Source organism: Ranitomeya variabilis, chromosome 1 (assembly GCF_051348905.1).
Source record: "Ranitomeya variabilis isolate aRanVar5 chromosome 1, aRanVar5.hap1, whole genome shotgun sequence".
NCBI classification, from domain to species: Eukaryota; Metazoa; Chordata; class Amphibia; order Anura; family Dendrobatidae; genus Ranitomeya; species Ranitomeya variabilis.
In genome coordinates, this window is record NC_135232.1 from 311197407 (window position 1) to 311220883 (window position 23477).

Genomic DNA, 23477 nt, shown 5'->3' on the forward strand with positions numbered 1-23477 from the left:
CACCCAGCCAATCCCCTGTGTACCGGCTGGTACAAGATCTACAGGCATTTAATGCAGTTACTGTTCCAGAAACTCCGGTGGTGCCTAAGCCACATACTCTTTTGTCCCAGATATCTCAGGATGCTGCTTGGTTCATGGTTATCGATCTTGCCAATGTCTTTTTCAGCATTCCATTACACCCAGATTGCCAGTTCTGTTTGCATTCATTTATCAGGGATGACAATTGACGTGGACAGTTATGCCAAAGGGGGGCCAGTTATAGCCCAAGAGTGTCAGGCCTACCTTGCCACTTATGGCCCCTTGCATCCAGGAGACGCTATGTCCACCCAAAGAGGGAATTTGCCCTGTGATATGGTGCTACACACTGCAGGCCCTAGATACTGATTACAAGACACCCGAGCACTGCCGTACAGTATTGCAGACAGAGCTCACCTGCAGGACATGCTACAGGTGTGCTGATTCAGCTTCATGGAGACAAACAGAGACCTGTTGCTTATTATAGTGGCCGCCTGGATACGGTGGCAAGAGGAAGTCCCTCCTGTATTTGGACTGTGTTGTCTGTCCAGCTATTGCTACACAAATCTTCAGAGATTGTTTTGGATTACCCACTGATGGTCCACACCCCACACGATGTATATAGTATCCCTAACCAAGTACAATCTAGCCACATGTCCATGACCAGACAGCTGCGACTTCGGTGTGCTATTCTCATGCCTACTAATGTGACTTTGAAAAGGTGCACTGTCCTGAACCCCGCTACTTTTCTCCTAGTTCCCCTGGATCCAAAGGGGGGAGGAGTAGGTGACATGAGCAAGGACACTCTTTTTCTTTTTCTTTTAAGAATGGATCCAGAGGAACAAGATTAGGTTTCCAAACCATATGATTGTCTAGAATTGATGTTTCAGGAAACGGCTGGTCTCTAGTGTGCCTATTCTAATGCTGATTTTGAGCTTTTTGTAGATGGATCCCATCACCAAGATGACCGAGGATGCTACTGTACCAGATATGCTGTGGTCTCAGAACATGAGGTAATCAAGGCAGAGTTAATGCCAGCTCATATGTCTGCACAAGAAGCATGCAAACTAGCAGAAGGTAAGACTGTAAACATCTACACTGATTCCAGGTATGCTTTTGGCATTACACACGGTTATGGGCCTATCTGGAGAGCCAGGGCTTTCCTGACAACAAATGGCCACCCCTTTAAACGTGCTGAGGCAGTCCAGCAACTTATGAATGCACTACAGCTTCCCACCCAAACAGGCATCATAAAGGTAAAGGCACATAGCAAAGGCACTGATGGATGGACAAAGGGTAAGCACTGGTAGACCAGGCTGCCAAGAAAGCAGCAAGCACTCCTGTGGCCTCTAGAGTACATCACCTAGACACCCCACCATCTCCACTTGTGTTGAAAGACATCTTAGCCCGGTTACAAGAACAGGCAAGTAAGGAGGAGAAAAATAGGTGGCAAAAGATAGGGGCTTGCTCTGATACCGTTACCGGACTATGGGGGAGGGGTGAAAAGGTCTGCCTACCACAGGTACTGTACCCAATGATGGCACAGGTTCTGCACGGGAATGTGCACCACTCGAAGACGGCCATGTGTGACACCCTACAGAAACAATGGATTGCCCCCGGGTTTTCCACCTGCGCAGAAAGGCAGGTACAGAGCTGCATGATATGTGCCACACATAATCAGGGTAGGACAGTGAAAACCCCATCCAAACACACTCCCCGGCCCTTTACCCATTCCAGAGACTGCAGATTGATTATATTCGGTTACCCAGGGTAGGGACGTATGAGTATGTGTTGGTCTGCATTGATTTATTTTCAGGTTGGCCAGAAGCCTACCCAGTTGCCAAAGCTACGGCTGAGACAACGGCGAAGAAACTGATGGCTGAGATCATATGCAGGTATGGAGTTCCTGAAGTCATTGAAAGAGATCAGGGTTCCCATTTTACTGGAGAGATCATGTCAGAGGTAATGGCAGCACTGGGGGTAAGTCAAGCATTGCATAGTCCATACCATCCGCAGAGCAGTGGAAGAGTGGAGAGACTAAATGGAAGTCTTAAGCTTAAAATCCAAAAGGCAATGGTAGAGACTGGTAAACCATGGACAGAATGCCTTCCTCTAGCTTTGTTTTCAGTAAGATATACCCCAAACAGGAAGACAGGACTGTCACCGTATGAGATTCTGTTTGGCAGGAGCCCCAATCTTGAATGTTTCTTTCCACAACAGTTGTAGCCCAAGTACCAGGACTTGACTAGCTATGTGCAGGCCTTACATGGACACCTTGCCAAAGTGCATTTAACTGTCTTCAGTTCTCTTCCAGACCCAGACAAGGTTCCTGGACACCATCCCTTTGTGCCAGGAGACCTGGTGTATGTGAAAAAGTTTGTGCGCAGAGATTGTCTCCAGCCGAGATTTGAAGAACTTCACACGGTGATCCTGGTCACCCCCACTGCAGTAAAACGTGAAGGAAAGAGCACCTGGATTCACGCTTCACACTGTAAAAGAGACCGAACCAGTGTTTAGTCACAGAAGTGACTGAAGGGAAATGTTGCTGTTGTTTTTGATCCTGGAACTGAGGGCCATCCTCGCCCCTACCTCTTCGGCCCCTATTGTAAATAAGAATTCTGGCCCCACTATTCTCTGGGTAAACCTGACAGCCCCAGTGAATATCTGGCGATTTGATTTCTGTGATGTAGTCAAGTGCCTCGAGACTGGACGGGTGGTAGAGGAGATCATCCAGTTTTATATGTGTGTTACCAGAAATGACAACAATAACTGTTATTATTAGACAGATGCTGCCTGGAATACGGGAGATGATTGGGGATATAAACCTAGTGAAGCCATGTTCCCTAAGGATAGGACGGGTAGGAGTTTTCGTGAGAGAATGCATCTAACAGCCCTTCTGCAACCACTTAGGGGCTGTAAATGGGGTAAAAGTTGTCACCCCCTCCTCCTAAATCTCGAAAGTCCCCAATCTGCTGACCTGCAGACATTTGTACTGGGAAGGCATTATAATTATGTATTTAGTAGTGGATACCATGGGAATTTAGGCCCAGGTGAGCGTTTGAAAAATGTAGTCAATGAAGTGATACCCATTCCAGGTCTCAGTTAGCAAGAGGTTTTCTCCATAGAAACACAAACAGCCCCAAGGAAAAACCTATGGTTAGAATGGGTGAGATACAATGTAAGAGTCTAGAACATCTCTGTAGGATGTATTGCTTGTGCTGCTGCGAATACACACCTATACACACATGCATTACTTTTTCCTGATGACACCACTGCCTGTGTCATGAATCTGTTGAAAGGTTTGAAGTCCACTGATTGCCCAGATTACGTCCCACTGATTCATGAGGAACCCAGACTAAAGGTCCCAGGAGAAGTAACCGTATTAGCTGACAATGATACCTGCTATAATTCCCACGACACCACAGGTACACCAGTAGGGATCTTCAAGACAAGTTTCTGCAAAGAGAACAGTTCTCTAGATACTGATTTGCTAATTAAACATACACAATATATGTACACCAAAGATACCTGATGAACCTACCAGAAAGAGGAGAAGTTTTGATCAGCTCCACATGAGTTATGAAGAAGATCCACTAGTATATATCGATGCCATTGGAGTGCCAAGGGGGGTGCCTGACCAGTTTAAAGCCCAGAACCAGATTTATGCCGGCATTGCTTCTATAATCCCACAGATGCAGATTAATAAAAATGTTGAATGGATCAAATATATATATTACAATGAACAAAGATTTGTTAATTATAGCTGTGATGCCTTTCAGGATATAGTTGAGGACTTGGGCCCTAACACTTGTATGACCCGTGCTGCAACCCGACCTAAGAGAATTACACTGAATCCTGTCCAGACAAGATCACATGCAGTGACATAAGAAGCTGACACAGGATTGTGGTTGGTGGATAGTGGGGACATTAACTTTTAGGAGTAGGCTGACAGTAATCCTTTTGGGAAGGAGCTGTAGACCAGCATGTCATGTCGCCCCCACCACCAGAGAACCAACCACATCAGGTAGGGTAAGACAGATACAGGAGTATTATCCCTGGAGGCCCACTGACTAGCTAGCTACGCAAAAAACAATTGGCTGACCCTGAGAACCAACCTTTCTCATTCTACAGACAAATAATGACCATATGATAGATGTATAAATCCACCTAGGCAGGCCTAGGTAGTTAGTGAGCACAAAAACAGGTGACGTGCTAGGACGCAAGTTAAGACTTTTTGCAGATGTGACAAAAGGAGAGAGTGTAGAGCTATACTTTGGACGGTTACAGCTGAAATAGGAAGACATGAGGTACAGTCCCATAAACCCACTTGATGTTAAAGTATTGGTAAATACATTCATTGACGGTATGACCAAAGACATACGAGACGAATTATAGACAGCCAGACCTGAATGGCGAAATGTAGATCCAAAAGATCTCCTGAAGGTTGCCAAAAGAAGTTGAACAAATTAGGACAATAAGACGATGTGTCATGTATGCTGGAGTAGACACATCTTTCTTCTCCAGTTGGTTAGGTGGGATCAAGGGATTCCTTCAATAAGTTTGTTTAGTACTGATTGCCCTCCTCATAGTTGAATCGACAATTCTCTGTTGTGTTATTCCCTTGTACAAAAAGGTTATTGCCAAAGCAACTCCGACTGGCACCTTCCTCAATCAAGAAGTAGACCCACCAGAGTACGATGGTACTGATCCAGGGGAGATCCCGAAGTATATTCCTCTCAAGAGAATAGACAAACCCCTCATTCTCAGATGATGTTAAGAGATTTAGTTTAGGGACAGTGGGAGAACTCCATGTGAGGTTAGTGAAGGGTTCAGCTGCCTGGAGGCCTCTCGCTAGGGGAGAGTTTCTGAGGTGTCTGGATGAAGAAATCCACCTCCCCTTTTCCCATCACATGGACAGTCTCGAAGGATCCTTCTTTAAGGGAAAAACTTAGTGTTTAGGGGGGATTGTCAAGGTGAAAATATATTTCTTATATATCTTTCTGTACTTTTATACTCTTATACTGTGAAACAATAAGTTTTTCCTATGCTTGCAGATATAACTGTATTTAAAGATGGCCGCCAGAGCTTAGTTTCGTTTCAGGTTTTAGTGTCCAAAGGGTTAAGCCATTTCCTCAGAAACGAAACTCAGGAATGTGAAGAAAGGGAGGATTCACCAGAAGACTCAGAACAAATCAGAAAGACTGGATGCTAGCTTAAACCCCGCCTAATGCACGCCTTCCCCTAACACTCAATATAGTATTGTGTATTTTAGAATAAAGCCAGTTGGTGCCATCGCTGCAGACATGTGTGGATGCACGGGGCATTAACTAAGTTTGAACCAGCTACCTGTCTGATTTATTCTTATCCGGTACCAGATGCCCTGCACACATATTAATTTGGAATGACTGGTGAATGAGGATTAATTGTCGTATTACGACCCCGACAAAGCGATGGCTGCAAAGAACCTCAGAACTAGAGTGGGATCTCTTGGGAGGTCGGGATTCGAAGTAACGATCCCGGGGCCGTGAAACGAACTCTATTTTGTATCCCGAGGATACAACTTCCCTGACCCATGCGTCCTCTACTGAGGACATCCAGACGTCTCTGAAGAAGAGGAGATGACCGCTCAGCCTGGGAAGTGGGCTGGGGTCTTGTCATGAGTCATGCTGAGGTGGACCTTCCAGACCTAGACCTGGGAGGATCTACCTTGGGAGTAGCGAGGACACCAGGAAGGAGTGGGTCTAAAGGATATCTTCTTCTTTTGATGTGCCTGTGGCCTCTGCTGTTAGGAAAAGGAATCTGACGCCGCGAAACAACAAAAGGGCCGAAAGGACCGAAATTGCTGCCTAGGAAGATTGGGGAAGAAGGTAACTTGTGCCCCCGGTGGCGTACTTAATGATTTGGTCCAGCTTACAATCAAAGAGACGTGAACCCTGAAAAGGCAGGCTGGTAAGGCACTTTTTTGAAGACAAATCCGCCTGCCAGGCCTTGAGCCAAACGGTCCGACGGATGGCCACAGCATTGCTGGACGCCTGAACCACACAAGACGCGGCATCCAGAGAAGCGGAGACCAGGTATTCACCCGCACGGGAAATCTGGTTGGCAAGCTCTGTCAGCTGTCCAGATGGGGACCCGTCCAGGATGCCCCGACGGAGTTGTTTGGCCCATTCGGAAATGGATTTTGAATCCCAAGTGAAAGTAAAGGCCGGGCAAAAAGAAGACGCAGCCGCTTCGAAGGCTGATTTTGCAAAGGATTCAATGACTATCAGAGTCTTTCAGAGATGCTCTGCCAGATAGCGGAAGGACCGTGTTGGTAGACAGCCTGGAAACTGGAGGATCCACCGAAGGAGAAGCAGTCCAATTAGCGGTGAGCTCCAGAAAAAAAGGATACAAAATGCCAAGGCGCTTTCCTCTCTGAAAGCGTCTGGTCGGATTCTCTCTTTCTCTGGTCAGGATCTCCTCGAATTCAGGGTGAGGAGCGAAAAACTTAGAAGGTGGTTTTGACCATCTAGAGGAGTCTTTGATGCCACAGGTCTGATTTATCGCTCCAATGAGGTTCTGAACCATATCCCTCATGCTAGAGATTTGGTTCGAGTCCCGCTCTGAAATATCCTCTGAAGGCGCATCTGAGAACACCTCGCCTGACTCAGGGGAGGAGGACTGGGGGGAGGCCGACCGCAGAGAAGGGCCGTGGGGCGAGATGGAACGAGAAGAGGACTCAGACCGGCGTTCCTGTCTGGATCTTTTGCGGCCTATATTGGAAGTCTCGGACAGAGCTTCCTGCGACCCACTGGCTACTGTGGAAGTCTGCAGGGGCAGCGATCGAGTACAGACACAAGGGTCTGGGACACCCGTGTGAGATCTGCTACTGATTGTGACAGAGAGGAGGCACAGCCTGGGGTGGGAACTTCGCTCTCAGGCAGAGCAGCAGGGGGGACCTGGGCAATGGGCATAATGGGGTTGCTGCAGGCCTGACAGAGGGGAGAGGACCTGAGGGTAGTTTGCAGTAACAAGACAAACGCAAAGTGTTTGACTAAGGCAGAGGAAGTAGAGGAAGAAGTAGGAGGGCGATAAAAGACCTGTGTCCACCTCCTACTGACACTACACGGTGTTCCAAATTGTTATGCAAATTGGAGTTAAGTGTCAAAGATTTAATGGTTTTGTTTTTCAAATAAACTCGTGGATGGTATTGTGTCTCAGGGCTCAATGGATCACTGAAATCAATCTTAAGGTACCGTCACATTAAGCGACGCTGCAGCGATATAGACAACGATGCCGATCGCTGCAGCGTCGCTGTTTCGTCGTTGTGTGGTCGCTGGAGAACTGTCACACAGACAGCTCTCCAGCGACCAACGATGCCGAAGTCCCCGGGTAACCAGGGTAAACATCGGGTTACTAAGCGCAGGGCCGCGCTTAGTAACCCGATGTTTACCCTGGTTACCAGTGTAAATGTAAAAGAAACACCAAACACTACATACTTACATTCCGGTGTCTGTTGGGTCCCCCGGCGACCGCTTCCCTGCACTGTGTGACGTCACCGCTGTGCTCTGCTTTACGGCCGGCCGGCGCTGACAGTGCAGGGAAGCGGACGCCGGGGGACCCGACAGACACCGGAATGTAAGTATGTAGTGTTTGTTTTTTTTTACATTTACACTGGTAACCAGGGTAAACATCGGGTTACTAAGCGCGGCCCTGCACTTAGTAACCCGATGTATACCCTGGTTACCAGTGAAGACATCGCTGAATCCGCGTCACACACAACGATTCAGCGATGTCAGCGGGTGATCCAGCGACGAAATAAGGTGCTGGCCTTCTAGCTCCGACCAGCGATGTCACAGCAGGATCCTGATCGCTGGTGCGTGTCAAACACAACGATATCGCTATCCAGGACGCTGCAACGTCACGGATCGCTATCGTTATTAAGTTGTTCAGTGTGAAGGTACCTTTAGACATGTGATAATTGGTTTTCTAGGTAATTCTAATTAAAAGAAAACTACTTAAAAATGATATTCCACATTATTAAGCAGGTTACATTTTTCAAGTAACATGGGAAAGAAAAATGATCTCTCTGCTGCTGAAAAGCATCAAATAGTGCAATTACTTGTTGGAGGGATGAAAACTTTTGATATTTCCTGAAAACTTAAGCGTGATCATCGTACTGTTAAGAGATTTGCGGCTGTATCTGAGCACAGATGTGTTTGTGCTGATAAAGGCATAATGAGGAAGATTTCTGCCAGGCAAGTTCATCGAATTAAGAGAGCAGCTGCTAAAAAGCCATTACAAAGCAGTAAACATATATTTGAAACTGCTGGTGCCTCTGGAGTCCCTCGAACCTCGAGGTGTAGGCTCCTTCAAAGGCTTGCTGTGGTGCATAAACCTACTATTTGGCCACCCTTAAACAGTGTTCACAAGCAGAAATGGTGGCATTGGGCCCACACATACATGAAGACTAATTTCCAAACAGTCTTGTTTACTGATAAGTGTTGAGCAACCCTGGATGGTCCAAATGGATGGAATAGTGGATGGTTGGTGGATGGCCACCATGTCCCAGCAAGGCTGCAACGTCAGCAAGGAGGCGGAGGAGTCATGTTTTGGGCCAGAATCATGGAGAAAACAGCTGGTAGGGCCCTTTAAGGTTCCTGAAGGTGTGAAAATGACCTCTGAAAAGTAGATAGAGTTTCTGAATGACAGCTTTCCTCCATGGTATAAAAAGCAGAAATGTGCCTTCAGGAGCAAAATCATCTTCATGCATGACAATGCACCATCTCATGCTGCAAAGAAAACCTCTGAGTCATTGGCTGCTATGGGCATAAAAGGAGATAAACTCATGGTGTGACCACCATCTTCCCCTGACCACAACCCTATAGAGCAGAGGTGTCAAACTGCATTCCTCGAGGGCTGCCAACAGGTCATGTTTTCAGGATTTCCTTGTATTGCACAGGTGATAATTTAATCACCTGCACAGAATGATTCCAGCACCTTGTGGAATGCTAAGGAAATCCTGAAAACATGACCTGTTGGCGGCCCTCGAGGAATGCAGTTTGACACCTCTGCTATAGAGTACCTTTAGAGTATCATCAAGCAAAAGATCGATGAGGGTGGGAGGCAGTTCACATCAAAACAGCAGCTCTGGGAGGCTATTCTGACTTCATGCAAAGAAATACAAGCAGAAACTCTCCAAAAACTTACAAGTTCAATGGATACAAGAATTGTGAAGGTGATATCAAAGAAGGGTTCCTATGTGAACATGTAACTTGGCCGGTTAGGATGTTTTGGAGTCAAATAGCTTTTTTGTTCAGTGAATGTGACCTAATGCTGCAAATTCCACAAATGAGCATTTTCAGTTCTTTAAAACATATCAAATGTTTAGAAATTCTACTGTGCCTAATAATTTGGAACAGTGCATTTTAAGTTTTTATTCATTATCATTGGGAGGTTTCTTCAATAAAATTCGATGTATACTCTAACGGGTGATTACTTTTATTAGACTGACTGTCATTTGCACCGACCATTTAGGAAAATCCGATAAAAATGTAATTTGCATAATAATTTGGAACATAGTGTAAGCTAAACTGAAGTTCATTATGCCAGCTGGTGGGGTGTACACTGCAGAGGAGGAGCTAACTTTTTTATGCATAGTGTCAGCCTCCTAGTGGCAGCAGCATATACCCATGGTTCCTGTGTCCCCCAATGAGGCGATAGAGAAAAATCATTTTTCTTTCCTCAAAATTATTTTTTAGCCCACAATTTTTTTTATTTTCACAAGGGCAACAGGAAAAATTGGACCACAAAAGTTGTTGTCCAGTTTGTCACTGTACACTGATACCACATATGTGGGCGGGAACCACTGTTTGGGCACACATTGGGGCTCGGAAGGGAAGTAGTGACGTTTTGAAATGCAGACTTTGATGGAATGGTCTGCGGGTGTCGTTACGTTTGCAGAGCCCCTGATGTGCCTAAACAGTAAAAACCCTCCACAAGTGACCCCATTTTGGAAACTAGACCCCCCAAGGAACTTATCTAGATGTGTGGTGAGCACTTTGAACCCCCAAGTGCTTCACAGAATTTTATAACAGAGCTGTGAAAATAAAAAATCATTTTTCCCCCCCCACACAAATAATTTTTTTTAGCCCCCAATTTTTTATTTTCCCAAGGGTAACAGGAAAAGTTAGACCCCCAAAGTTGTTGTGCAATTTTTCCTGAGTACGCTTATGCCCCATATGTTTGGGTAAACCACTGTTTGGGCGCATATTGGGGCTCGGAAGGGAGGGAGCACCATTTGACTTTTTGAATCCAAGATTGGCTGTAATCAATGGTGGCGCCATGTCATATTTGGAGACCCCCTGATGAGTCTAAACAGTGGAAACCCCTCAATTCTAACTCCAACACTAACCCCAACACACCCCTAACCCTAATCCAAACTCTAACCATAACCCTAATCACAACCCTAACCCCAACACACCCCTAACCCTAATCTTAATCACTAATTCCAACCCTAACCCTAATTCCAACCCTAACCCTAAGGCTATGTGCCCACGTTGTGGATTCGTGTGTGGATTTTTCCACACCGTTTTTGAAAAATCCGCAGGTAAAACGAAGTGCAGATTTACCGCGGATTTCCAGTGTTTTTTGTGTGGATTTCACCTGCGGATTCCTATTGAGGAACTGGTGTAAAACGGAATCCGAACAAAGAATTGACATGCTGCGTAAAATATAATGCAGCGTTTCCGCGCGGTATTTTCCGCACCATAGGCACAGCAGAGTTGGTTTTCCATAGGTTTACATGGTACTGTAAACGTGATGGAAAACTGCTATGAATCCGCAGCGGCCAATCTGCTGCGGATCCGCAGCCAAATCCGAACACATAGCCTAATTTTAAACACTTACCCTAATAATTGCAACTCTAACTAATTGCAACCCTAACCCTAATTGCAACCCTAACCCTAATTGCAACCCTAACCCTAATTGCAACCCCAACCCTAATTGCAACCCCAACCCTAATTGCAACCCCAACCCTAATTGCAACCCCAACCCTAATTGCAACCCCAACCCTAATTGCAACCCTAACCCTAATTGCAACCCTAACCCTAATTGCAACCCTAACCCTAATTGCAACCCTAACCCTAATTGCAACCCTAACCCTAATTGCAACCCTAACTAGTGGAAAAATAAAAATATTTTCTTTATTTCATTATTTTCCCTACCTATGGGGGTGATGGTGGGGAAGTTATTTTCAATTTTTTTTATTTTGATCACTGTGATGGAACCTATCACAGTGATCAAAATGTACCTGGAATGAATCTGCCGGCCGATTCGGCAGGCGCAATGCGCATGCGCCCGCCATTTTGGAAGATGCCCATGGGAGAAAACGGATGGACACCGGGACTCGGTAGGTACGGGGGGGTTGAGATCGGACCGCAGGGGGAGCGGAGGGGAGAGGAGGGCAGCGGAGGACAGGACGGAGGTGAGGAAAGACTGACGGCAGCTGCAGATCGCGGTCTCCAGCCGTGGCCGATGATATTGCAGCATCGGCCATGGCTGGATTCTAAATGTTTCATTGGTAAAATATTATGATTGCTCTGATTGAAAGTCACTTTCAACAGCCAATCAGAGCGATCGTAGCCACCCCCCCTGGGCTCAAGTACAACTCCTCCTGCACCTGAAGGGCGGGTGAAATTTCAATTAACCCTTTTACCCAACATGCATGAGCGCGATCCGACCATGATGCATATGCTGCGTCACAGGCCGGATTGGCACAGGTTTTCATGACGCATACGCTGCGTCACAGGTCGGGAAGGGGTTAATCATGGCAGAAAATTCCTCAGACAACCATTAATAAAATCACTGATAGTATGCCAAGGTACATAAGGTGCATATATTTCTGCATGAGGCGATCATATTGTATACTGTTTTGAACATTTTGTTTCCATTTTTCGTAATTTGCATATCATATACATGTCTATCCATCCTTAGTTCCATGACTTTTCCTTCTTGGAGTTGCATTTTCAATGTTGAGTGTGAGATATGATACATGTACATATACACACAAAAATTACCGTATTTTTCAGACCATAAAACGCAATTTTTTTTCTTCCAAATTTATGAGGAAAGTGTGGGTGCGTCTTATGGTACGGATGTGTGGGGAGGGGGCAGCAGCGAGTGAGATCGTACTGGGATCCCACTTGAGGGGCAGAAAAATGTCCACACTGCCTGGCTGGCTGCAGGAATCCAGCCCTGGGGAAACCACATGGTCCCGATGATTAAAGTGCAGTGAATATTCATTAGCGGCTTCCCCGCCCACCCGTCAGTGCCAAGCAGTGAGCCAAGAGCAGCAAATGAATAGTCCTTCACTTAAGGAGGAGGGGGCAGCAGCAGGGGGCCAGGGGAGACAAGATCCCTGCATACCTGCCTGGGCTGTGCTGGATGCTGAGGCTTAAGGACCTGTGTGATGTCATGAAGTGGGCGGGCTGGAGCATCACATGGCAGCACAGAGCCCTCCCTCTTCTTGATGTCATCACAGGTCCTTCAGACACTGCACTAGAATCTGCAAGCTTCCTCTTATGACCTGTGCTGTGGAGAGGCAACAAGAGGGAGGGCTCTGTGCAGTCATGGGATGCTCCAGCTCTTTAACTCACCACAGCGTGGCTGGCTGGCACAATTAAAAGGTTAGTCTTTACAACACACAATAAAGCACTCTGCCACTCCTGTGGTGAACTATAACTCCCAGCATGCCATATGATCTGCAGGACATGCTGGGAGTTATAGTTCTCCCATGAGATCGTAAAGCAGCACTCCAGTGTTATTTTAGTGCTGGATTGGTGCTTTCACTATAAGCCCTGTGCCCCCATTCTTATACTCACCCTCCAGTGTCTTCATATAGTACTGTACAGCAGCACCATCTTCTACCCGCAGCTTCCAACATAATAATGTACTATTATATATAACAACACCACATATAATAGTATGTTATTTATGTTATTAAAAATGTTACCACTTTTTTTGCTTCAAATATTTTTTCCCCTATTTTCCACCTCTAAAACCTGGGTGCGTCTTATAGTCTGCTGCGTCTTATAGTCCAAAAAATACGGACTGTGTTTCTATAGCGACAACATATTCCAACGCACTTTTACATTTTAGAGGGGACTTGTACAGACAATAAAAAACATTACTAACAACTACCAAAAGGAGTGAGGTCCTTGATCGCAAGCTTACAATCTATGAGGAAATAGGGGAGACACGAAAGGTAAATGATAGATTGTGTTTATATTGTATGATCCAGCCATCAATATAATAAATAGGGTATTCACAAGGCTCCATGAACAGGACACACACACACACACACACAGTTAGGGATATTTAGCTTTTGGGCGATATGTCAGGATGAACCTAAAATGCACTCTAACTAGTGATGATGAGCGAACGTGTTATCCGAAAATGCTCATTTGCTAACAGAGTGCCTTCAGCGTGCTCAAAAAATATGCTCGAGTCCCCATGGCTGTTAGGCAATCCCTCCATGTGTTGCAGCTGTCGAACAAACAGGCAATCCCTGCAGCTGTGGGAACTCGAACATGTTTCTCAAACCCACCGAAGAAACTCTGTTAGTATAAGAGTATGCTCATGAAATGCCTTATCTGAGCACGTTCGCTCATCACCAACTCTTCCCTTTTCAGGTGAACTTAATGTGACCGTCTAAACTTTTGGATGCACACGTCCAACTGTTTAACCCCTTAACCCCTGGAGCTTTTTTCGTTTTTTTGCTCCCCTTCTTTCCAGAGCATAACTTTTTTATTTTTCCATCAATATGGCAATGTGAGGGCTTATTTTTTGCGGTACGAGTTGTACTTTTGAAAGATACCACTGGTTTTACCATGTCGTGTAACAGAAAACGGAGAAAAAATTCCAAGTGCGATGAAATTGCAAAACAAGTGCAATCCCACACTTATTTTTTGTTTGGCTTTTTTGCTAGGTTCACTAAATGCTAAAACTGACCTGCCATTGTGATTCACCAGGTCATTACGAGTTCATAGACACCAAACATGTCTAGGTTCTCTTTTATCTAAGTTAAAAAAATAAAATAAAAAATAAAAACAAATTGTGCAATTTTCCGATACCCGTAGCGTCTCCATTTTTCGTGATCTGGGGTTGGGTGAGGGCTTATTTTTTGCTCGCCTAGCTGACGTTTTTAATGATCCCACTTTTGCACAGATACGTTCTTTTGATCACTCGCTATTGCATTTTAATGCAATGTTGCAGCGACCAAAAAAATGTAATTTTGGAGTTTTGATTTTATTTCTTGCTACGCCGTTTAGCGATCAGGTTAATCTTTTTTATTGATATATCAGGCGATTCTGAACGTGGCGATACCAAAGATGTTAGGTTTGATTTTTTTTTTTTATTGTTTTATTTTGACTGGGGCGAAAGGGGGGTGATTTGAACTTTTATATTTATTATTTTTTTTTTTAATATTTTTAAACACACTTATAAATTTTGGCATGCTTCAATAGTCTCTATGGGAGGCTAGAAGCATCCACTACTCGACTGCCTCTGCTACATAGAGGTGATGCATAGATCACCTCTATGCAGCAGAATTACAGGCTTGCTATGAGCGCCGACCACAGGGTGGCGCTCATAGCAATCTGGCATCAACAACCATAGAGGTCTCAAGGAGACCTCTGGTTGTGATGGCAACGTACCGATGACCCCCGATCACGTGACGGGGGTCAGCGGTGCGCATACTTCCGGCCGAGAGGCTGTCAGCGCTTGTTAAACGCCGCTGTCAGAGTTTGACAGCGGCACTTAACTGATGGGCGCGGGCGGATCGCGATTCCGCTCTCGCCCATTGCGGGCACATGTCAGCTGTTGAAAGGGGTTAACGTTTCAGTACTTTTTGCACAACTTGCTGTTCTCTTACAAGGAGCTTAATGGCAAAATTTGGAACAGGTGATTGATCCATTAATCGGCCAATACATTTTGGGATTCAATTAGAATTGGTAAACAGTTCTCACAATTCTCATCATGTTCATATTTTGACATCATGAAACCAAGACAAGACCAAACAATTGATCAACAGGACCTCACCATTGTGAGGCTTCAAGCAGGATGTTCTCAGAGAAAAATGGCCACTGAACTTAGAGTGTCATCAGCAGGTAGTAACAGTGATACAGAGAGACTGGAAAAGTCAAAGAAAGGCAGAGAAATGGATGTCCTTTGGCCACACACCGATGACCATTTCATTGTGAACAATGCCCTTCAGAACTGAATGATGAATGTCACACAACTCCAGGAACATTTAAGGGAGATGAGAAGTACCCAAGTGTCACGTCAGACCATTCAAAACAGTTTACATGCTAGACGGGATCTGCAAGGGTACCTGACCACACCACCAGGCACAGCCATCTTGCATGGGACAGGTAGCATCTACGCTGGACGAGGGACCAGTGTGGTCTCAGTGCTATTCACGGATGATAGTCGATTCATGCTGAGCAGAAATGATGGCTGCCAACAATGTTGGAGACGTCATGGAGAGCGCTATGCATCAGCCAGTTGTCACCAGATGAGCCTTTGGTGGTGTTACAGTGTGGGCAGGTGTGTAGTCAATATAGATCAGCCCTACAGTTTGTAAATGGTATAGTGATAAGCCCCTACTACTTGAATAACATCATTAATCCAGGCATTGTGCCTATGCATGAAACAATAGAGGCCTACTTTCATGTTAATGGACGACAATGCTCCAGCTCATCAAGGTTGCATCATTAGGGAATGGCTGCTGGAGACTGATGTACCCCAAATGGAGTGGCCTGTGCATTGTCCAGACCTGAATTGCATAGAAAACCTATGGGATCAGCCGAGTCGCGTGTAGAGGCTCATAACTCTGCAGCTCAGAACCTCAATGACCTGAGGGATGCCTTTTAAGAAGCAGGGTGGATTGATTTAAATCACGCCGATTTAAATCATGATTTAAATCACGATTTAAATCAAAAGATTTTTTTCTATTTAAATCGGATCGATTTAAATCATGATTTTAATCATGATTTAAATCACTGATTTAAATCAAAAGGTTTTTTTAATATAAATCACGATTAAAATGAGAAGTGAGAGCAGTGCGCATGTGCGCCCATAGTTACACGGACGAAACTAGGGGCAACGATCTAACGCCAGGGTGAGGGGGGGACCCCAAAGTAAGTAAAAATCTTTTTTGTTTTACTATATGGCAATAGGTAGGTGTTTAAAAGCAGCATGTCTTAATTGTATAAACTATTAATAGCCTCCACATTTTGTTCATACTGCCCCTTTAATTCCACACTTCTAGCTTGGTTTCACTTTTGGTTTAGTTTCTTTTTCCATTCAGTTGACATGCCCAAACTTGTTGGATAGTCAGCATCCTACAGAAACCTCTGGAAGAGCATGGCATTGTGAATGTTACACATATACAGCCTTTATTCTACAGGGTTAAACAACTCAGCTTTATCTCATGATGGAAGAACCTTTGGATGGTAAAATATTTTCCTCAAAAAGCAGTTTATTGAAAAAAATCCGATTTAAATCAAAAAAATCCGATTTAAATCAAAAAAATCCGATTTTTTTGATTTTTTTAAAAAAACATTGATTTTTATCCACCCTGTTAAGAAGAGCGGGTTGCCATGTCTCACAAGACAAAAACTGGACTTGTGAACACCATGAGTCATTGTCAAGCTGTAGTTCATACTCAAGGCCACTTGACAAGACATTGACATTTTTTGTTGGGATATACCCACGACTGTTGGTTTTTGTTTCAAGAAATTGTTGAACATGAGGAAATCACCATTGCATGCTTCTACTTAAATGCCCTACTTTCATGATAAAATATCATACACACGCACACAACTTTCAGTGAAGGTGGATCGAATTTCCATACAACTGAAGGAGCATTCTGACCACCTGTCTGCTGACAAAAATGCATGTTAGAGCCCCATTCTTGAGACAGATGCAAGTACAATTCGGGGATCCAAATCTACAAATACCCTAAATAAGGTGTAAAAAGGTTTTAGCTTTATTTTCTTAGTAGGACATCTGCGATTTTGCAGAAGTTTGAACCCATCTACAATCTACATACAATATTGTAGATTTTTTATATTACTATATTAAAACTTCAACTCACCACAAAATCCTCATATGGGATCATGCTCCATCTGGTTAGACGGGATACAACTTTTGCAGGAAAGAGATTCTGGCATTCTCCAGAAATTGGAATAACGCCATGTTCTGTAAAATAAAATCACCATGTCACAAACCAAAAGTACAACACCTGGGGGGAGCGGAGATGGAAAACACCTCAATCGCTTACCCAAGGAAGCAAACTGTTTGTGCAGAGATAGACGAGACATCAGACGCGACCTCAATAACTTAATGGTCTTCTCCATGTGACTGGCGCTCAGCGTGTTGTCTGCAATGACTGACTGCTGTGGGAGAGGCAGATTAAAGGTTTGCGAATGCTGATGGGTAAAAGAAAAAATATATATATATATACAAGTCCATTTCCCTACAGGTGATGCAGTCTTACCTGTGGTTGATCTGTTGGAAAATGCAGTCCTCCCATTGTTTGTACCCACAGATAAGGGTGACCAAGCTCTGTTATATAGTCACTCAGATCCAGGATCCTGTAATGACAGTGTGAATAATGTTTGTAATACAAGATTTAACCAGGCAGGTATTTGGACAACAGAAATAGAATTAACATATAACCTGCTATAAGTAAAAAGTACAGTATATACTCGAGTATAAGCCGACCCCCCTAATTTTGCCACAAAAAACTGGGAAAACTTAATGACTCGAGTATAAGCCTAGGGTGGGAAATGCAGCAGCTACCGGTAAATGTGAAAAGTAAAAATACATACCAATAAAAGTAAAATTAATTGATACATCGGTAGGTTAAGTGTTTTTGAATATCCATATTGAATCAGGAGTCCCATATAATGCTCCATACAGTTCATGATGGGCCCCATAAGATGCTCCATATTAAAATATGCCCCATATAATCCTGCATAAAGGTAAATAATGGCCCCATAAGATGCTCCATAGAGATATTTGCCCCATATAATGCTCCACAAACGTTAATTATGGCCCCATAAGATGCTCCATATAGATTTTGGCCCCATATAGTGCTGCACAAACGTTATGGCCCCATAAGATGCTCCATACAGACACTTGCCCCATACAATGCTGCGCAAACGTTGATTATGGCCCCATAAGATGCTCCATACAGACACTTGCCCCATATAGTGCTGCACAAACGTTGATTATGGCCTCATATGATGTTCCATACAGACACTTGCCACATATAGTGCTGCACAAACGTTATGGCCCCATATGATGCTCCATACAGACAACTGCCCCATATGGTGCTGCACATGGCCCCATATGATGCTCCATACAGACACTTGCCTTATTTGCTGTTGCGTAGAAAAAAAACCATAAAAAAAACCACTCACCTCTCCGTCGCTCAGGCCCCCGGCACTTTCAATATTCACCTGCTCCACGTTCCGGCACCAATCCATCTTCAGCGTCTTCTGCACTGACGTTCAGGCAGAGGGCGGGCACTAACCACGTCACCGCGCCCTCTGACCTGAGCGTCACTGCAGAAGACGCTGAAGATGGAGCGGCACCGGAACGAGGAGCAGGTGAATATCATGCAGCGCTGCGCTCCCCCTCCCCATTATACTCACCTGCTCCTGGTGTGGTGCAGTCCCTGCTTCCCCGGTGCTGCAGCTTCTAACAGTACTGAGCGGTCACCGTTACCACTCATTACAGTAATGAATATGAGGCTCCACCCCTATGGGAGGTGGAGCCGCATATTCATTGCTGTAATGAGCGGTACCATGTGACCGCTCAGTACAGGAAGAAGCTGGGGCGCCGGAAAGCAGGGACCACGCCAGGAGCAGGTGAGTATAATTAGACAGCCCCCGCTCCCCCTCCCCTGCCGCCCTGTTCATTTTATTTATATCTCGAGTTTAGTCTGTTTAATGGCTAGTGTGAACATGACCATACACATTGCATGCATACAAACATATTCCAGTTCATTTATTCGGTTTTGCTGCAGTCAGTTAATTAGGATACTGTTTAAACAAGAGAGAACCAAGTATTGTGCACCCTGCTGTCTAAGGATCAGACAATACAGGGAAGCAGCAGTCTTACCTACAGTAATGAACATGTACTGAATCAGATGTACAAAATGTAAATTAGGAAGAGCTGCTGATGGCTCCCTTTAATTAGCACCATCCTTCAGTAATTCAGCATGACTCACCCCACTTTATCGAACTGATACTGGTTAGCCGGATTTGGAGTTTTCTTCCCATCATCTCCAGGGTAGAGGCAGCTAAGAACTGTATCAGGGTAAAGTAGCTCACTAGTAAAGCAAATATAAAAAACAATTACGAGAGAGATTAAAGGGAATCCATCAGCAGGTTTTTCTTATGTAATCTGTGTGCAGCATGATGTAGGGGCTGAGAGCATGATTCCATAGATTTATCACTTACTATGGTGTGTTTTGGTTTCAATAAAATCAGGAGATTATTACTACAGGACAAGCTGCCTCCTGGTCCAAGTACGCCCCACCACTTATTAGCAGCTTTCTGTCAATATATAGCAGGGCTGTGGAGTCAGTAAGCCAAACATCCGATTCCTCCATTTCCCTAACTCAGACTCCACAGCACTGGTCACTTACTGTACATGAAGTGCAGCACAGATTCATCTCACCTAAAATCAGAGATCCTTAGATCCGGAACAGAACAGACATTTATAGGACATTTAATAACTTTCCCAAATTCTTAAAAAAATGTACAGCACATCCTACACTGAACTACTGTACATAATTCTAAATATTTTAGGAGTCAATTTTATACCAACAACACCAAAATGGACAGTGACTCAGACTCCACAGCCCTGATTCAAAGCAATTTTACCACAATTCTGTCAAATCGCTTTGAAAAGTCGCAAAAAGAGTATTTTGGGTACGCACTGAAAAATCTCTCTCCGAGCTTCCATTGGGGTCCATGGGTGTATGCTGATGATACTAAGAGGCTGACAGGCAAAAAATAGTTGGCTCCTCCTCAGAAGGGTACGCCCACCAAGTGGCAGGAAACTAATCAGTTAGTGAGAAAGCAGTAGGAAACGCAACATGCATAGAAAGGTAGGGTGCTGTATCCCCAATGAAGGCTCAGAGAAAGACTTTACGGTGCGTACCCAAAATACTCTTTTCTCTATCGCTTTATTGGGGGACACAGGAGACCATGGGACATCCAAAAGCAGGGAAGGGAAAACATCAACAACAACCAGGAAACAAAAATGAAGGCATATCTTTCAGGTCAGGAGTCGAGCAATCGCGGCCTGGACAACCCTTCTGACCAGGATGGCATCTGCAGAGGCATGTGTATGAACGCTGTAAAATTTGACAAATGTGTGGTTAGCCACCTTGGAAACCTGCAGAATGGCCCAAGAATCCCCCATTGCCCTAGTGGAATGAGCCGCAAGCCCAGGGGGAGGCTTTTCCCCCCCCCCCCAATATGCTTTCAAAATCGCAGACAGGATCCATGAGCGAAAATAGCCTTAGAGGCTGAAAGACTTTCAGGCACAGTTGGGCATGATTAAGAGAGAATCCGAGAGACAAAAAGAGGCCGTTTGGAAATGTAGATGTGAACCGCTCTAATGAGGTCCAATTTGCTCAGAGATCATTCCAAAGGATGAGAGGGAGAAGGACAAAAAAAGATAAAAGACCACCTTTTTAAGAAAGGAGGGTACTGAATGCATGACTACTTTGTCCTAATTGAGAATGAGGAAGTGAAAACAACAAGAAAGTGCTGCCAGTTCAGAAACCCGGCTACTGGACATGATGACCACCAGAAGTGAAAGCATCCAAGAGAAGAGGCAGACAGATCAGCCAAAGAGCCCTGAAGAACATGCAGAATCAGGTTGAGGTCCCAGGGGTCCTCTAGGATGGTAAGGAGGGACGGAATGGGCCACACCCTGGAGAAGGTACTGATCTTAGGGTGAGAGGCCAAGTTCTTCTGAAGCAGGATGCAGAGAGAATAGAGCTAAGGGCAACACCGGCCTCAAGATCCAACTGCAAAATGGACAAGAGGGTCAGAAGGGGAAGAAGTCAGAGGCGATATGATTGGATTCCTACCAACAGAAAAAGGCCTTCCAGATAGTGATTTTTCACGTAAGGAAAAAAAAAAATAATAACTTTTCTCCTATACTTTGCAATGTTAAATACATACAGCACACGGATGGCATCTGTGCTGTGCATATATTACATGGACCCATAGACTTGTATTGGCCCTAATCATTGTGCTGCCGGCAAAAAACAGGTATCTCCGTGTGCTTTACACGGGGACACAGTGTAAAAATACAGACATATGCACAGCAGTATAGGTTATGCTACTTTCAAACATCAGGTTTTTGCCGTCAGGCACAATCCGGCGAGTTTTGGAAAACAAAAAACAAAAATGGATCCTTTCTGTTTCCACTGAACAAAAAAGGAATTCCTCTGGTTCCATGGTGGCTATTGCTGAACAAAGGGATTCTATCCTGAAATGGCTTATGCTTACTCGCTTTTTAGAGATGGGCCAGAGAGAGCCATATTTCTTGGTGATCAATAATGATGAGCGATCGTACTTGGATAAGATTTATCCGAGTATGCTCATGTGCTAACCGAGTGTCTTCAGAGTGCTTGAAAAATATGTTTAGAGTACCCGCGGCTGCATGTCTCGCGGCTCTTAGACAGCTGCAACACACACAGGGATTGCGTAACAAACAGGAAAAAAAGTTGAATAAAAACCCCTGTAGCGCTCTCTTGTGGAGGGACAGGAACGATGGCACCTATCTGAAAAAGCAAATAAATGGCCCCCTGAAGAAAAGTCTTAACCTGGAGTCTTGACGCGATGCATCTCTGAAATAAGACCGATAGGGCGGAGATTTGGCCCTTGAGAGAGCTGCGTGACAGCCCGGAGACCAGACCGACCTGAAGAAACTCTAAAGTGGTGGGGGACGGAAGACGAGAGGAGAAAGACCACGGTCCTTGCACCAAGTAAAAAATATGTCTTCCAAGTACGATGGTAAATGCGTGCCGATGAGGTACTAACCATGCTGGAAATGATCTGTTGAGAAAACCCTGCCTGGGTTAAGGCCCAGGATTCAACGGCCACGTCGTTAAACACAGGGCCCCTGAGTTCTGGTGGTAGATGGGGCCCTGGGAGAACAGATCTGGCCAATCCGGCAGTCTCCAGGGTATGTCGTTGACGAGGCGTACCAACTCTGCAAACAACGCGCAGTGAGGCCAATCGGGAGCAACCAGGAGCACTGGTACTTCTTCCGCCTTGATTTTTCTGATTACTCTGGGGAGTAACTGTAGGGGAGGAAAAATGTACGGAAGACTGAAGAGGGGCCATGAAAGAACAAGAGCGTCGACACCGATGGCTCTTGGATCTCAAGACCTTGTTATAAACTGGGGAACCTTGGCATTCAGACTGGACACCATGAGGTCCACGTCTGGGATCCCCCAGCGAAGACAGATCTGGGAGAAGACTTCCGGATGGAGCTCCCACTCCCCCGAAGAGAGACCCTGACGGCTGAGGAAATCCGCCGTCCAGTTTTCCACTCCTGTAATGTGTACCGCTGAGATCACAGAGTAGTTGTTCTCTGCCCAGCAAAGGATGTGAGATACCTCTGACATGGACATCCTGCTGCGGGTACCCCCTGACTGATGTATGCCACAGCCGTGGCATTGTCTGATTGGATACGGGTGGGGTGACCCGCCAGAAGATGATGGAAGTGCTGCAAGGCCAGATGAATAGCACGGATCTCTAGAACGTTGATCGGTAGCTTCGATTCTTGAATTGACCAGCGGCCCTTAGCAGTGTGGTGGCAGAAGACTGCTCCCTAGCCCGAAAGACTGGCATCGGTAGTCACTACTAGCCATTGAACGGGTAGAAAGGACTTCCCCCGGTTGAGGGAAGAGGTCAATGTCCACCACCTGAGTGTCTGTTTGACCTGCAGGGATAAGCGGCACCTTCGGTCGAGGGAGAAAGGATTTCCGTCCCAAGCTGCCAGAAGGGCATGTTGAAGGGGGCGAAGGTGCAGTTGTGCAAAGGGGACCACTTCCATTGCGGCCACCATCTTTCCTAGTACCCTCATGGAGTGAGGGGTAGACTGGCGAAGAGCTTGGGCAACTTGTTGAAGGGCTAAGACTTTGTCTGGAGGGAGACTTATCAACCCCCGAGACGAGTCCAGGGACATTCCTAGAAAGGAGATCTGCTGGGCTGGGACCGGAGAGGATTTGCTTAAGTTTATCAGCCAGCCCAGGTGAGAAAGGGTATCGCAAGGGATGCGCACTCCGCGCAGTCGTGGAAGGACGGACCTTTGATCAACAGATCGTCCAGATGGGGCAGAACGATCACGCCACGACAGTGCAGGATGGACATGACGGCCGC

At 45.4% G+C, this 23477-nt stretch overlaps 1 protein-coding gene across 7 annotated transcripts in view; it reads right to left on the bottom strand.

Moving 5' to 3' along the window:
• The window catches only part of THOC5 (THO complex subunit 5), an 83450-nt gene that overhangs the window by 19778 nt on the left and 40195 nt on the right, over positions 1-23477 (bottom strand). For 5 of the 7 annotated variants that reach the window (XM_077296859.1, XM_077296869.1, XM_077296841.1 and 2 more), the window contains 4 exons: positions 19295-19396; positions 17555-17651; positions 17339-17453; positions 17153-17256 (listed from right to left, as the gene is read on the bottom strand). In XM_077296859.1, coding sequence (XP_077152974.1) covers positions 17153-17256; positions 17339-17453; positions 17555-17651; positions 19295-19396 — 418 coding nt within the window. The remainder of the gene's footprint in view (positions 1-17152; positions 17257-17338; positions 17454-17554; positions 17652-19294; positions 19397-23477) is intronic. The other 2 variants (XM_077296888.1, XM_077296851.1) reach the window with 1 other exon arrangement.